Source organism: Callithrix jacchus, chromosome 1 (assembly GCF_049354715.1).
Source record: "Callithrix jacchus isolate 240 chromosome 1, calJac240_pri, whole genome shotgun sequence".
In the NCBI taxonomy this organism is placed as follows: Eukaryota; Metazoa; Chordata; class Mammalia; order Primates; family Cebidae; genus Callithrix; species Callithrix jacchus.
In genome coordinates, this window is record NC_133502.1 from 106,222,687 (window position 1) to 106,239,266 (window position 16,580).

General features: G+C 34.1%; 1 protein-coding gene across 7 annotated transcripts in view; it reads left to right on the plus strand.

Annotated features, from left to right (window-relative positions):
• LOC144581922 (intermembrane lipid transfer protein VPS13A) overlaps positions 1 to 16,580 on the plus strand; it is a 237,895-nt gene that overhangs the window by 166,511 nt on the left and 54,804 nt on the right. For all 7 annotated transcript variants that reach the window (XR_013533366.1, XM_078367850.1, XM_078367836.1 and 4 more), the window contains 6 exons: positions 3,312 to 3,544; positions 6,930 to 7,083; positions 7,859 to 8,005; positions 8,525 to 8,606; positions 9,529 to 9,598; positions 10,737 to 10,842. Coding sequence is in view for 6 of the 7 variants with exons in the window: in XM_078367850.1 (XP_078223976.1) it covers positions 3,312 to 3,544; positions 6,930 to 7,083; positions 7,859 to 8,005; positions 8,525 to 8,606; positions 9,529 to 9,598; positions 10,737 to 10,842 (792 nt within the window). In the remaining variant the exon portion in view is untranslated. The remainder of the gene's footprint in view (positions 1 to 3,311; positions 3,545 to 6,929; positions 7,084 to 7,858; positions 8,006 to 8,524; positions 8,607 to 9,528; positions 9,599 to 10,736; positions 10,843 to 16,580) is intronic.

Consider the following 16,580-nt stretch of genomic DNA (forward strand, 5'->3'; position numbering starts at 1 on the left):
CTTTTCTCTCCGTCCTTTAGTACATATACTTCTGATTGATCTTCCACTATACTTCTATTGCTGGGTCTAATCTGGTCATAAACTCATTAATTGAGTTCTTAATTTCATTTATTGAAATTATCAGTTCCAGGATTTCTATTCTAGAAACGTTTGTCCCAAAATTCTCTTATCTTGTTACATAATTTCCTGAGTGTACTAATCGTAGCTACGTCAGTACCTATCTAACAATTCCGATATCTAGATCTCTTGTGGGATATTTCTGTATTTTTTCTTTTTTCCCATTAGTTTTCCCTCAAATCTGTTCTTTATGAATTTTTTAACTGCCCTGGATGTAGTATAAGTTATGAAAATGTTTAGAGATAATTTGAAGCTCTGTATGATATTCCCTTTGTATTGAGAAAAGTGTTTTGCCTTTGGGAGGCAGCTAGTCTAGAAGCAGATTACCTTCATCCAGGTGACAGTGATTTGACTCTGATCTTCAGTTCTTGTGCGGGCTGTTTTAATCCAGTTCACTGTGGTGCCTGGAGAACAGTTCTTCAAGTACCCAACTAAAAAACCTAAAATGTTAACCGTTTTCTTTGGCATGCCATACACTCCAATTTTGGGTCCCTCGTTCCCATGGAACTACTCAGTATTCAGCAAACTTTCTTAGCCTCATTCTCTGCTTCTACTTTTAGAATTGGCAGTTGGCTTTTGAAGAAAGCCACTTCAAATGCAAATCCCTCAGATTTTCTTCTCTCTCATATCTTGGCCCCATTAATTTTTACTGCCTATGTAGTGTTTCTATCTTTTTAAACATGTTTTCCTTTTTATATGTTGTCTAACTTTTCTTTTAGCAAAAGGGTTGGTCCAAGACCACTTAGTCATCCGTTGTCAGTCTAATTAGAACCTCACCACATTTTTCTAATTTTAATTTTTTGAAACAGGGTCTCACTCTGTTGCCCAGGCTGGACTGGAGTGCAGTGGTGTGATCATGACTCACTGCAGCCTCCACCTCCCAGGTTCAAGCAGGTCTCCCACCTCAGCCTTCTGGGTAGCTTAGCCTACAGTCAGGCACCACCATACTGACCTGATTTTTAAATTTTTAGTAGGGATGAGGTCTCACCATTTACCTAGGCTGTTTTCAAACTCCTCAATTCATGCAGTCCTACTTGCCTCAGCCTACCAAAGTGCTGGGTTTGCCTAAGCCTACCAAAGTTCTGGGATTACAGGCATGAGCCACCATCCCCGACTACATTATTTAAAAAATTAAACTTGTTAGTATATGGGCATATAGCAGCATTTTATATATTGATTTTTGTCTCCAGTAAACTCAGTGAATTCTTTAATTTTTTTTCTCTGTGTTGGTTTATAGTCTTATAAACTCTTTTGTTAATTATTCATTTTTTATTTCTCCACATGGGTAGTTGTAACAGTTACAAATAATGAGAGCTTTGTTTCCTTCTTTCCAGACCTTTCATTTTTCTTTCCTTTTTGCCTTGTAAGACTAGCTAGGATCTTTATATTCTATTGAATGAAAGTGATGATTGCAGATATCTTTGCCTTATTACTGATCTTAAATGCCTTAAACATGTGTGATGGTCACTGAAGTTTTTGGGAGGAAAGGCAAGTTTTATAAGAAATTAAATAACTTCTCATCTAGTCTTTGTTTGTCGAAAGTGTTTATCATGAAAGGATATTGAATTTTATAAAATGTTTATTCCCACATAGGTGCGCTTTTATTTTCGTAACATTCCTTTCTTTGCTTCCAAAATCCATCTTGGATCACTTTCTTTTTGCCACTGGTTAATTCCTTCTGTAGAATTTCCTTGAATGAGTCTCTGTTGATTCTGAACTTTAGTGTTTTATCTGTAGGCATCCTTAATTTGTATACTTTTCTTCAATGGAAGATATTTTTGCCGAGTAAGGAAATCTGGGCCCAGAGTTACTTTCTGCCAGCATATTGGTGGTATTTTCTCATTGTCTTTCAGTGCTGCTGTTGAGAAGTCTGGTGTGGGTATTTTTGACATTGTATTTAGGAGGATTGCCTATAAGTGGCCTAACTTTAATTTTTAAAAATTCACGACTACTAGATTTATTCAGGAAAAAAATATTGTATTTTGATATAAAAATAATCTTATTCATTTGACTATTGATTATTACTTTGTGTATTTATATCATCGTGATACGTTGAAGTTTATAAAGATAAATCAAATATTCACTGTAAAATATTAGAAAGACTTTAGTGAAATGAGTTAGTTTTCTTGATTCTCAATGTGGTTTTAGTGATATATTTAGAAATGCTTATATAACGTATATATAGTTAGAAAGTATTATATAGGGTCGGGCACAGTGGCTCATGCCTGTAATCCCAACACTTTGGGAGGCCGAGGCGGGTGGATCGCGAGGTCAAGAGATCGAGACCATCCTGGTCAACATGGTGAAATCCCGTCTCTACTAAACATACAAAAAATTAGCTGGGCATGGTGGCACGTGCCTGTAATTCCAGCTACTCAGGATGCTGAGGCAGGAGAATTGCCTGAACCCAGGAGGCGGAGGTTGCGGTGAGCCGAGATCTCGCGCCGCCGTTGCACTCCAGCCTGGATAACAAGAGCAAAACTCTGTCTCAAAAAAAAGAAAGAAAGTATTATGTGTAAGTAAGTATCCCTAGATAATTATTTTATGGTAACATCTCAGTTTTTAATTTCTGTGTATTGTACCATGAATGTATACTATATATTAAAAATGTCTGTAAATCAGAATATTAACTAGAAATTAATGACTGAATATGAATTATGAGAATTTGCTATCTTTATCTTGTCATTGACCCTCAAAACCCTGATTGAATCAGCACATTTATGTGAGATTCCTGCAGAAATAGCCTCATGATGAATATACATACTTTGTAGAACATACACCTGAGATAAAAGATATTTTTTATTCTGTTCGATTTAGCTGTATAAAGAAATACGAATTTCAGACTGAAACAGCTTTTAATACTTATCACATTGGTGTAGTCTTAGACTAAAGCAGAAAAAAATACTTTGTGTTATTGATTAGCCTATACAGGAAGACTATCTGATTTTATTAAAATGTTGAAAATAAAACAATGACCTGTTTTTATGATTAATAACTTTATTACAAATATCAAATGATTTCAACAATGTATATTTGCAATTATTATACAAATATTAATTCATTTAGTTGCCACTAACTTTATGAAGTAGGTGCCATTAATAGTTTCATTTTATAAATGTGAAATCTAAATTTCCTGTTGTTTGAGAACAAATTCTAATTTTTTGTTTCTGGTTTTTTTGGTGGTTTTGTTTTAGGATATGATGATGGCTATAGATTTGGGGACAAAGACTGTTTATTTAGTTTCATTCTTCGAAGGCTTACAACGCATTATTTTATTCACTGAAGATCCAAAGGTATTTAAAGTAACATATGAAAGTGAGAAAGCAGAGTTAGCAGAGCAAGAAATTGCAGTGGCATTACAAGATGTTGGAATTTCTCTTGTCAACAATTACGCAAAGCAAGAAGTAGCCTATATAGGCATTACAAGGTTAGATGCACTGAATTTTGGATGCATTTAAATGATCAGTTTCCAATTGTTAAGAAATTATTATTATAAAATCTAAAATGGTTTGCTTTGAGATTTGTGCTTTGACTATTCATTGATGCTGTGATTATGCTCATTTTAAATGTACTTGAGAGCTTTTTCTGCCTTTTGAAATAAAGATATGGCAGAAATCAAATTTATAAATCCCTTATTATGTTGTTAATTCTTCCGCTTATCTAAAAAATTATATTTATTCAACTTATCAAAAGTGTTTTGCATATCATACAAAATGCTTAATTCATTTTTCATTATCATCTACCACAGTTCAGGGTACATATGCTGTAGTTGTTGGAGGATTAACATAAAGACGGTCACTTTCTAATTTGACCTTGGCACTTTAAGATCTAATAAGGTGATCACTGTATTTATCATTCCTTGTATAAGACATCATCAGCAAATCTTTTATCTCTCCCTTATATTCTTATTATTCCTATTCCTAAACAGTTTAGTTGAAATTAATATACGTATATTAGTGCTTAATGTGAGAGTCTTTCTTCTATGTAACCCGGATAATGTAATTTTAATCCTTTACTTGATTTAAACTTTTGTACTTTAATCTCTAAGTGTCCTGACTTATTTAATTGAACTAATGCCATTTTAAAAGGAATACTAAAGTCTATTTTCTTGGAAATGTTCATTCTCAAAAAAATTTTTTTACTATTTAAATTAAAGAGATCAAATACACCATAGATGTTTAAGACTGTTAGACCTATTATGTGTTATCTTCTACGCTAAGTGATGTTAATGCAAAGATGAATAACACATGATCTCTACCTTTCTGTTTATTAAATGAATATAAGTTCTATAAGGAATAAACAAATAGAATACCTAAATAAAATTAAATAACTTAAGTATTTAAACAGAATGAAGTATTTTTAGAATGTGGATAGATGTCTAAATTTTGTCTGTAGGCCTTTCAGCATTTTAATTTTAGTACAACTAGATTGCCTCCATTTACATTCTGTATCCTAGATAACTATTTTATACTTTGTCTCTCCTCAGACTCTCATTTTCTCAGCTTACTACCTTGCATCCCACTTCACCCTCCAATATCACTGCTTCCTACCTACAGGCATTTGCATACTACTTGCTGTACTGACATATACTCCCAATAGTTTGCAGTAGGTATATGTGCTCCTGTTTAAACAGCTTTTTCTCTACTTTTGCACTGTATTTCATTTCCTCCTACCCACTTGAGGACATTGTTCCAGCAGTCCTCTTCTTTGTCTCTCCGAAGTCAACAGCTTTTGGCTCTCTACTGCACTGTTTTTCTCAGTGTTACTTCTCTCAACATGAACAATTCTCTTGAGCCAACTTTCCTTGCTACCTTTTGCTCATTTGTTTGTTTGCATTTATAACCAAACTCCCAACTTTCCTTGCTACCTTTTGCTCATTTGTTTGTTTGCATTTATAACCAAACTCCTCAAAAGTACCAACTGTTTCAAAAGAACTTAACGTATCTGGTATTTTCCACTTCTTTTTCATCCATTTTTTTCTTTAACCATTCCAAACAAGATTTTGCTTTCAACACTCCATGAAACTGCTTTTGTCAGCATTACCAGTGACCTCCGTAATGCCATATCCAGTGTAGAATTATCAATCTTTAGTTCATAGCATTTAACACAGATCCCTCCTTGATGTAGTTCTTTCACTTGACTTGAGAATACCTCACCATCTTGGTTTTTCTTCCTATCTAGTCTCGTTCATTGATTCCTTGTCTTCTCTCATCTGCTTACATTGGCCAAATGCCTTGAGGCTCTTAGACCAGTGCATTTCAGTTTTATGATTTCCGACGCTGCCCAGAATTTCTCTCTTACGTATGCTTTCCGTTGTACCTGTCACCTGACCTTGAGACTTGTATATCCAACTGTGCATGCAAAATCTCTGTTCAGATATCTGAGAGACATCTTAAATTTCATTTGTATATACCAAACTTTTTATTTCCTCCTTCTGCCAAACCTGCTTTCCAATCAGAGTTAATCACAAATAGCTCCTGCTAGTTGTACAGCCCAAAAACATTGAAATTGTCTTTGATGGCTGGGCGCGGTGGCTCACGCCTGTAATCCCAGCACTTTGGGAGGCCGAGGCGGACGGATCACGAGGTCAAGAGATCGAGACCATGCTGGTCAACATGGTGAAACCCTGTCTCTACTAAAAATATAAAAAATTAGCTGGGCATGGTGGCGTGTGCCTGTAATCCCAGCTACTCAGGAGGCTGAGGCAGGAGAATTGGCCTGAACCCAGGAGGTGGAGGTTGCAGTGAGCCGAGATCGCGCCATTGCACTCCAGCCTGGGTAACGAGCGAAACTCTGTCTCAAAAAAAAAAGAAATTGCCTTTGATTCCGCTTTTTATCTTGCACCCAGACCTAATCCATCAAGAAGTTCTGTGCTGGTTCTACCTTCAAAGTGCACATAGATTTGACCACTTTTTTATTATCTCACTGTTCATAACCTCATCAGGGCTATCGCCATTTTTCAGCTGGCTTACTGTAATAAACTAACAAGTTTTCTTGTTTCTAGTCGGGACTCCACTCTTTCTGTTTCCATCCACTTCAACACAGAGTGTATTCTTAACGAAACATAAACCAGATTATGTTGCTAGTTATCTTATAACCAATCAGTGGTTTCTCATTTCATTCAGAATGAAACTCAGCGTCTTTATAGTGGCCTACAAGGCTTTTACATTATTTGGCCCCTCACTGTTAGTCTTAACTTTATTTTCTATTCTTAATGTGTTCCTGACATGCCAGCCTCCTTCCTCTTCTTCATACACTGCAAGTGTGCCTCCTGCTTTAGGTTCTTTGCTATAGATGGCCCCTCTACCTGAATGTAATGTTTCCTCCTCTTGTCTGCTGGATAACTCTCTGAGCTCTTTTAAAGTTGCCAAAATCTCACTTTCTCAGTGAGGCCCCCATTGACCACTCTGCTTCAATATTGCAGACCCCACCGTTTTACATACGCCAGTTTTCCAGATCCCCCTTGCCCTGTCTACATTTTCTTCTTTCAAAAGCATTTCACCTCCTACATATTAAATTTTACTAATTTATTTTGTTTACTATTTATTGTCACTCCCCAACTAAAATGAAGCACCAGAATGCCAGAGGTGTTCACTGATACAGCCCTAACACCTGTAATAGTGCCTGAGCAGTAGCTTCATAGGTAGTCGTTGAATGAATTGACATTTTAAAATTTGTAATCTGCTCACTTATAACTGTGGCTATTGTAAAATTTTACTGAAGGTATGGTAATTCATGTAATAAACCAGTTAAAAATAAATATGTTAATAAATTAGTATTAAATACTGTGATTTTTGCTTTCTTAATATAAGTTCTGATGTGGTTTGGGAGACAAAGCCCAAGAAGAAGTCAAGATGGAAGCCAATGAGTGTGAAGCACACTGAGAAGTTAGAGAGAGAATTTAAGGAATATACTGAATCTTCACCTTCAGAAGATAAGGTTGTTGAGTTGGACACTAACATTCCGGTAATATTTTTAAGTATTGACGTAAAGTTTTAATTTTTTATCTGTTGTAGTTTGGTGAATCACTAGTGAAATTGAAGGGAAGTTTTGCGTCATTATAAAACAAAATAATCCTGTCATACATACTTTGTATAAAATATTTTAAAGAGGTGGTTATTTATATTTAGAAATCAGGACAGATGCGGTGTGGCTCAAATCTGTAATCCCAGCACTTTGGGAGGCTGAAGCAGGCGGATTCCTTGAGGTCAGGAGTTTGAGACCAGCCTGGCCAACATGGCAACCCCTGTCTCTACTAAAAATACAAAAATTAGCCAGGCATTGTAGCAGACACCTATAATCCCAGCTACTCAGGCGTCTGAGGAATGAGAATCCCTTGAACTCAGGAGGCAGAGGTTGCAGTGCTCCAGCCTGGGTGACAGAGCAAGACCCTGTCTCAAAAAACAACAAAAAAAGAAAAAACTTACTTTTAAGATGCTAGACACTAATGGTCTGTTCTTTGGGTTAGCAGAAAACTTAAAAATATTTTATTCTTTTCATTGTACTTTCTTTAATTTTATTTATTTTTATTATGGTATATTTTAGTAAGTTTATTTAAAAAGTGATACAGTGAAGTTTTGTAACAATTATATGAATATGAGAATTTTATGGACATGGGATATAAAGATCTAAATCTAAACCAATACAAATATTTAGCTTACTGTTTTAAAATTTTTGGTGTGAATTTCTAATTCTAATCATTTATAGATAAATTGCTTTTTTTGTTTGGGGGGAATTTTAGGTTTGCTTAACACCTACTGGTCATAACATGAAAATTCTGCAGCCGCATGCAATAGCTCTGAGAAGAAATTATCTTCCAGCATTAAAAATGGAATATAACACATCTGCACATCAATCATTATTTAGAATTCAAATTTACAGAATACAGGTAAGTCTTTCTGCAAATAAAGGCAAAATTGTATTCTAAAGGAACAAAATAAGAAACTAGATCTATTCCCCTGGTCTGCTTTATCTAGTACTTCAGTTTCAATGTTGTACTGGCCTTATTATTATTTTTTTTTTGAGACACAGTCTCTCTCTGTCGCCCAGGCTAGAGAGCAGTGGCACAATCTCGGCTCACTGCAAACTCTCCCAGGTTCAAGAGATTCTCCTGCCTCAGCCTCCTGAGAAGCTGGGATTATGGGTGTGTGCCGCCTGCCACCATGCCGGCTTAATTTTTGTATTTTTATTAGATACGGGGTTTCATCGTGTTAGCCAGGCTGGTCTCAAAGTCCTGAGCCCAGATGATCCACCCACCTTGGCCTCGCAAAGTGCTGGGATTACAGGTGTGAGCCATCACGCTTGGCCAGCACTAGACTTTTTGATCCTTTTTATTTCTTAAATCCTGTTATTCTGGTCAGGTTGTATGATTGACGTATTAATATACTGATGTTTTTTATTTTCTTAGATCCAAAATCAAATACATGGTGCTGTATTTCCCTTTGTGTTTTATCCTGTTAAACCTCCAAAGTCAGTCACCATGGATTCAGGTTTGTTTTTATTTTTAGATTTCCATAAAAACAGTTGTGTTAGCTATTTGATTTATTTTAGTATAAAAATATGAAGTGAAACTATTCTCAAGTTTAATTTTTTAGGTTGATTGTAAAATTAAACTGCTTGAAAAAGGACCAGCAAGTACTGTACTCAGCTAACTTTGATAAGACTTTGAGTGAATCTTGAAGGAAAGATTAATTGAAATATATATTGAAATTTTTAGAAATATTAACTTAAAAAGTAGATTGCTAATTTGTAAACCTGTGATTTAAAAACCTTTAAAACCTTTGAATCAATAATAAGAATTTCAAATCCAGAGTATTTTCTAACAGCAGAAACTGTCCATGTTATCCAGATAAGAATAACTCACAAGTTCTTTCTACCGTTTTTTTTCCCTTTGTTTTTTTTCTTTCCTGCCTATCCATCTTCCCCCATTTTCTCTTCCCTCCCCACTACCCTACTTAACTTTCTTCTCCCCTTGCTTTCCCACCTCCACCTCACACCACTACCTCTAAACTGTCTTGTCAGGAGTACTCTTTATAACATACTCAGAAGCTTTATAACTCACTGAGAAGCTTTTGGCCAGTATACATGCTTAAGCTCTTCTACCTAGAAGTCGGGAGCAAGTCCCCAGAATCTGTTCTCACACAGTTTCCCTGATGATTCTAAATGCATACTTCTAAACCACTAATTACAGAATTAGTTATCTTCAGAGTGACTATCGATGATATAAAAAACAATGCTAGAGTCTGAAATTAAGATTGTAATAGATCTTGCCAATATCAGTAATTTTAGCTGATACTCATTATTTAGTAAATGATTTAATATTCCATTGTGGTGTATATTGCAAGAAAATGCCTACCTTTTGCTTAAAGCATCATGGAATATAAATATACATTATATTTATAACCTTTCCAGCACCAAAACCCTTTACAGATGTCAGTATTGTGATGAGATCTGCAGGACATTCCCAAATATCACGTATTAAGTAAGTGTCTTGATACATTTCTTGTATGTTTATTTAATGTTTGATTTAATTATATGAATTATTTATACTGTTTAAATGTTAGACAAGTCAAAGATTTAAGCATAGGGAATTACAAAGGTAAAAAAAAAAATCGATTATAATCTTGTGACTCACATCTGTAATCCCAGCACTGTGGGAGGCCAAGTCAGGCGGATCACTTGAGGTGAGGAGTTCGAGACCAGCCTGGCCACCACAGTGAAACCCCATCTCTACTAAAAATACAAAAATTAGCCAGGTATGGAGGCACGTGCCTATAGTCCCAGCTGCTCAGGAGACTGAGGCACAAGAATTGCTTGAACCCAGGAAGTGAAGGTTGTAGTGAGCTGAGATCAAGCCACTGCACTCCAGCCTGGGTAACAAAGCAAGACTGTCTCAAAAAGAAAAAAAAAAAGAGAAGGCTCTGTTTGAAATACATCTAGATATTTACAATCATTGTTTCTGGATTTTGGATATTGTATTATTCTCTTGTACATGTATTTTTGTTTGGGATTGTCTGTAATCATATATTGTTTTAGTGAAAAAAAAAAACAGCAACATTTTCATCTTCACTCATTACCCATTTCCGAGAAATAGAACATGGACAGAAACATCTGTCTATGTGATAATCTTCTATCTGGTTTCCCCTACCTTATAGCCAAGATAAATGATCTTTTATTGGCTTGCTTTTAAAATATAGTGTTACTGTATATGTGTACCTAAACATTATGCCTTTTAGCTGTAATTTTTTTCTAATTTTTAGAAAATTGTTTCAGGCCAGAAATAGATGTTGGGACTTGCTTTTGTTCATTCAGCATTTTTATTAAAATCTATTCATTTTGTTGTATATAGCCATAATTTATTCACTATCACTAATATATAATATTCTGTTTTATGACTCTGTATAACAGCTTACTTATCCATTTCCTCTTTATGGCCATTTTCATATTTTGACTTTTTTGCTGTTATAAACAATTTTCCATGATTTCAAGAAAATCTATTCAACTAAATAGTCCTAAGTTTCCAAGTTCTAATACTGATCTCGTACTTTTTCTCATCTAATTTTTGTAATACAGCTGTTAATTGATGATATTAAAAAAATGTTTTCTACTTTGTAATATAGGTATTTCAAAGTATTGATTCAAGAAATGGATCTCAGGTTAGATCTTGGTTTTGTCTATGCTTTAACAGACCTTATGACAGAAGCTGAGGTGACTGAAAATACAGAGGTAAGACTTAAAGTAGTAATATTTGATGGGAAGGATTACGGGAAGATAACTTAAGAAAAGGTATCATTATACATTTGTAAAGGTATTAAAATCGCTTTGTTCCATTTTAAAAATACAATTAAATACATTTTTATTATACTCTCTTGTGGTACATACCTTTTTAGAAATCTTATTTTCTGATGATAAAAAATGGAAGCAAGACAACTATTTTAGCCTTTTTAAGGTAAATTAGCAAATAGGAGGAAAGGTTTGGGATGAATAAATAGTAGGGAGAAAAGAATAATTTGTTATGTTCACATCACTTTTTCCTCTTTTATTTTCCTGGATTACTTTGGCTTGGCTTTCGCTTTGATTAATAGTTTGGAAATTTAGGGTATGTACAAGATACTTAATGAGAGAAAGGATAGGAAAGTTAAAAGGTAGTATCATCTTGGTGACTGGAAGACTATAAAACCATAGTTATAAGGTGGGTCAGATATAGTCTCTTTTTTACTCACCCTCATAGAAAGAATTCTTAAGGAAAAATTTCATGGATGGAGACGAGCAAATTAATAACAGATGATTGGGGTATAGATCACATACCATACATTTCACCCATTTAAAGGATACGGTTCAATGACTTTTAATGTATTCACAAAGTTGTACAGTCATCATCACGTTCTAATTCCAGAACATTTTCATTATCCCCAAAAGTAACTGCCTATGCAGCCACTGACACTTTGTGTCTTTAGGTTTTCCTATTCTGAATATTTCATACAAATGGAATCATACATTCTGTAGTCTTTTGTGAAGGGCTTCTTTGAATACTTTCAAGGTTCATCTATGTTGTAGCATGTATCAGTACTTCATTCCTTCTTATGGTCAAGTGATAATCCATTATATGGATGGGCCACATTTTGTTTATACATTTATCTGTTAATGGACATTTGTGTTGCTTGTTTACACATTTTGGCTATTACGGGATAATGTAATGAGTACTTGTGTACAAGTTTTTATGTGGACATAAAAGCTTTATTTAAAGTCTTAAATGAAACTTTATTTAAACTTATTCACCAGGTGGTTGATTAAGCAATTCCACTCCTAGGTATATAGCCAAAAGAAAATTTATTAGGAGTGGAATTGCTCAGTCACATAGTAACCTTATATTAAATCATTTGGAACTGTCAGACAGTTGTGTAAACTGCCTTCACAATTTTACATTCTTACCAGAACATATGAGGGCTCTGATTTTTCCGTATTATCACCAGCACTTGTTAACTGTCTTTGATTCTAGCAATTATAGTGGGTGAATGTGAAATAGTTTTTCACTGTGGTTTTGACTTGCAGTTACCTGATGACTAATGATGTTGAGCATCTTTGATATGTTAATTATTATTTAATATGGTAATATGTTAAATTTTGCATATCCTCTGTGGAGAAATGCCCATTTAGATCCTTTGCTTATTAAATTTAATGGGTTATTTGTCTTTCTTATTGAATTATAAAAATTCTTTGTATATTCTCATACAGGTCTCTTATCAGATATATAATTTTCAAATATTTTCCCTCATTCTATGTGTTGTTTTTCACTTTCTTGATGTTTTCTGTTGAAGACCAAAAGTTAATGAAATTCAAATTATTTTTCCTTTTGTTACTCATGCTTTTGGTGTCATTTCTCAGATTCCTTAGCCAAATCCAAGGTCACGAATATTTAGTATTATGTTGTAAGAGTTTTAAAGATCTAGCTCTTAGGATTAGGTCTTTGATCAATTTTGAGTTCATTTTTGCATATGATGTATAAGGATCCAAATTATTCTTTGGCATGTCACTATCCACTTGTCCTGTTACCATTTCTTTAAAAGACTATTTATTCTTTGAACTGTCTTGACACCCTAGTTGAAAATTGGTTAACAGTACACACATGATTTTATTCCACGTCCTTGTGCATTGCATACTGTCTTGTTATCACTTTATATTAAGTTTTGAAATTGGGAATTATGTTTCTTCCTACTTTGTTCTTCTTTTACAAGATGGTTTGGCTGTTCTGAGTCCTTTGAAATTTCATAAGAATTTTAGAATCAACTTACCAGGATCTTCAAAAAAGTCAGCTGGACATCTGATAGGGACTGCACTGAATCTGTAAATCAATTTGGGGAGTATTGCCATCCTAACAGTATTAGATGTTTCAGTCCTTGAACATGACATGTTCATCCATTTATGTAGATTTTTTATTTTTTTAACAATGTTTTGTTGTTTTTCAGGGTACAAATTTTATACTTCTTTCATTAAATTTATTCCTATGTATTTTATTCTTACAGTATTATGAATAAAATTGGTTTTTTAGTTCCATTTTTGGATTGTTCATTGCTGCTGTATATAAATAAGTTGATTTTTTAATACAGATTTTGTATTTTGCAACCATACTGAATTGTTAGCTCTAATTGTTGTTCTGTGTATTCTTTTGGGATTTCTATATATAAAATCATGTCATCTGAGAGGAGAGGGAGTTTTACTTCATTCTTTCTGATCTGGATGCCTTTGTTTCTTCTTCTTCCCTAGTGGTCTTGGCTAGCAACTTGTGACATGGTGAACAGAAGTGCCAAGAGCAGGCACTCTTGCCTTGTCTCTGATCTTAGAGGATAAACTTTCGGTCTTTCAGTATGATGTTGACCTTGGATTTTTCCTAGACATCCTTTTTCAGGTTAAGGAAGTTCTTTTCTTAGTTGGTTGAGTGTTTTTATCATGATTAATGATGTATTTTGTTGTTTTTTCCCTGCATCTTTGGAGATGATTGTACACTTTTTGGGTTTTGTACTATTTTTATATTTCACTACATTAATTTACTTTGTCTTTTTTTTTTTTTTTCGGTTTTGTTTTTTTATGACAGTCTCACTCTGTTGCCCAGGCTGGAGTGCGGGGTTGCAATCTCAGCTCACTATAACCTCTTCCTCATGGGTTCATGCAATTCTCATGCCTAAGCCTCCCAAGTAGCTGCGATTACAGGCGTGTGTCACCATGCCTGGCTAATTTTTGTAGTTTTACAAAAGTTTGTAAGTTTTCCCAGGCTGGTCTCAATCTCCTGGGCTGAAGCAATCCAACTGCCTGTCCTCCCAAAGTGCTGGGATTACAGTCATGAACTACTGCACCCAGTCATGTTAATTGACTTCGGACATTAAAAAAGATAACTAGGATAAATCCCACTTGGTCATGTGTATATATTTCTTAAATATATATTTTGCTAGATTTGATTTGCTTCATTTTGTTGAAAATTTTTGTTTTCCTGTTCATAAGAGATACTGGTTTGTAGTTTTTGTGTGTTTTTGTCTGCTTTTGGTATCAGGATAATAATGACTTGATAAAATGAGTTGAGAAGTGTTACCTACTTCTGTTTTTCAGAAGAGTTAGTGTTCTTTAAATGTTTGGCGGTGAATTCAGCAGTGAAGCCATCTGGGCCCAGATTTCCTTTTAATCTCTTAAGATATACATCTGTATAGATGATCTATTTTTTCTTGAGTCAATTCTACTAGTTTATGTGTTTCTACGAATTTGTCTATTTCGTCTGTCATCTAATTTATTGGCATAAAATTATTGATAGTATTTTCTTCATAATCTATTAAATATTTGTAGGGTCAGTAGTGAAGTCCCATTTATGTTCTTTCCAAAGAACTAGCTTTTGATTTCACTGGGTTTTTTCTTTTCCTTTAGTTTTACTATTCCCTGTCACATTAATTTTGGCTTAAATTCATTAATTATTTTGTTGCTTCAGCTTGTGTTGATTTTAGTTTGCTCTTTTTTATGGGCTAAGCAGGAAGATTAGATTATTGCTTTGAGATTTTTCTTTTTTAATATAGGTATTTATAGCTATGAATATTCCTCTAAAATACTGTTCTGGCTGGATCCTATAAGTTTTGGCATGTTGAATCTTTATTTTCATTCATCAAAATATCACGCATTTTCCCTTCTGATTTTTCTTCTATCTAGTTATTTAAAAGTGAGTTGTTTAATTTCTACATATTTGTTAAGTTTCACAATTTTTTCTTTTTTTTCTTTTTTTTTTTGGGTGGGGAGTGCGGGGCGCGGGATGGGGTTTTGGTCTTGCTCTGTTACCCAGGCTAGAGTGTAGTGGCATGAACACAGCTCACTGCAGCCTTGACCTCCTAGGCTCAAGCGATCCTTCCACCTTAGCCTCCCAAGTAGATGAGACTACAGGTACTTGCCACCACGCCCAGCTCATTTTTTAAATTTTTGTAGAGATGGGGTCTTGCCACATTGCTCAGGCTGGTACCAAATTCGTGGACTCATGCAATCCTCCTTCCTTGGCCTCCCAAAGTGCTAGGATTATCGGCATGAGACACCCTCTATGCCCAGCCCCCCATTTTTTTCCATTATTGATTTCAGCCTTCATTCCATTGTGGATAGAAAACATAGTTTGTATTATTTTTGTCCTTTTAAATTTATTGAGGTTTGTTTTATGACCTAGAATATGATCTCTCCTAGAGAATGGCTGTGTATGCTTGAAAAGAATGTATATTGTTCTGTTGTTAAGTGTTTTATAGACGTCTGTAGTTCTGGATAGTTTAGAATGTTGTTGTTCTGTTTCTTTAATGATCTTCTGCCTAGTAGTTCTACTTATTATTGAAAGTGGAATATTGAAGTCTTCAACCATTATGGTTGAATTAATCAATTTCTCCCTTCATTTTTGTCAGCTTTTTCTATATACATTTAGTTTCCTTGTTATTTGGGGCATATATGTTTATAATGGTTACATCTTCTAGGTAAATTGACCTTTTACCACTATAAAATTTCCTTGTTTGCCTTTAGTAATGTATTTTGTTTTAAAGTCTATTTTGTCTGATATTAAGTGGTCACATCAGCTTTCTTATGGTTACTATTTGTGTGGTATATAATTTTCCATCCTTTTGTGAGTAATCTATTTGTATCAATGACTCTAAAATGTGTTTCCCATAAAGATCTTACAATTGAATATTGTTTTTTAATTTATTTTGATAATTTCTGCTTCTTGATTAAATTCATCAGCTCACAATTTGTTATTTATATAGTTGGATTTATGCCTGCTGTTTTATTTTTTGCCTCTGTGCATTTTATTTCATGTTTGTTCTCTATTCCTTTTTTACTACTTTCTTTACATTAAGTGGACATTTTCTTATGAAGCATTTAAATTTATTTAGTGATTTGTTCACTATATTTGATGGCTTTTTTTTTTAATACTTGCTCCTGGGTATAATATATATATCTTATCAGAATCAGTTTTTGATTTATACAAGCTTAATTTCGGTGAAATGTAGAAATGTTACCACTATATAGTTCTATTCAGTGTTCTACCTTTTAGTGGTATTATTCTTATTACATCTCTTATGTTACAAACCCAACAATACATTGTTGTAGTTATTACTTTAGCATCTGTATTCATTTCCAATGCAGCTTTGCTTCTACATATATTCCTACTGTTTTTATTGGCAAATATATTTCATTTCTATATGTTATAGGCCCAGAAGTGTATATTCATGTAACATATAGTCTATCCTGGAGGCTGTCAGTGTGCACTTGAGAAGAATGTATATTCTGCTGTCATTAAGTGTCTTATAGATGTCTGTTAAGTCTAGTTGGTTTATCTTGTTGTTCAAATCTTAAATAAGACAGGTTGTTTAGACAATTTCTTTTCAAATCAGTTAAGAGAAGAAAAAAGCACATTGTTTTTTATAGTACATAGTTACCTTTATGAGTGTTTTTTATTTTTT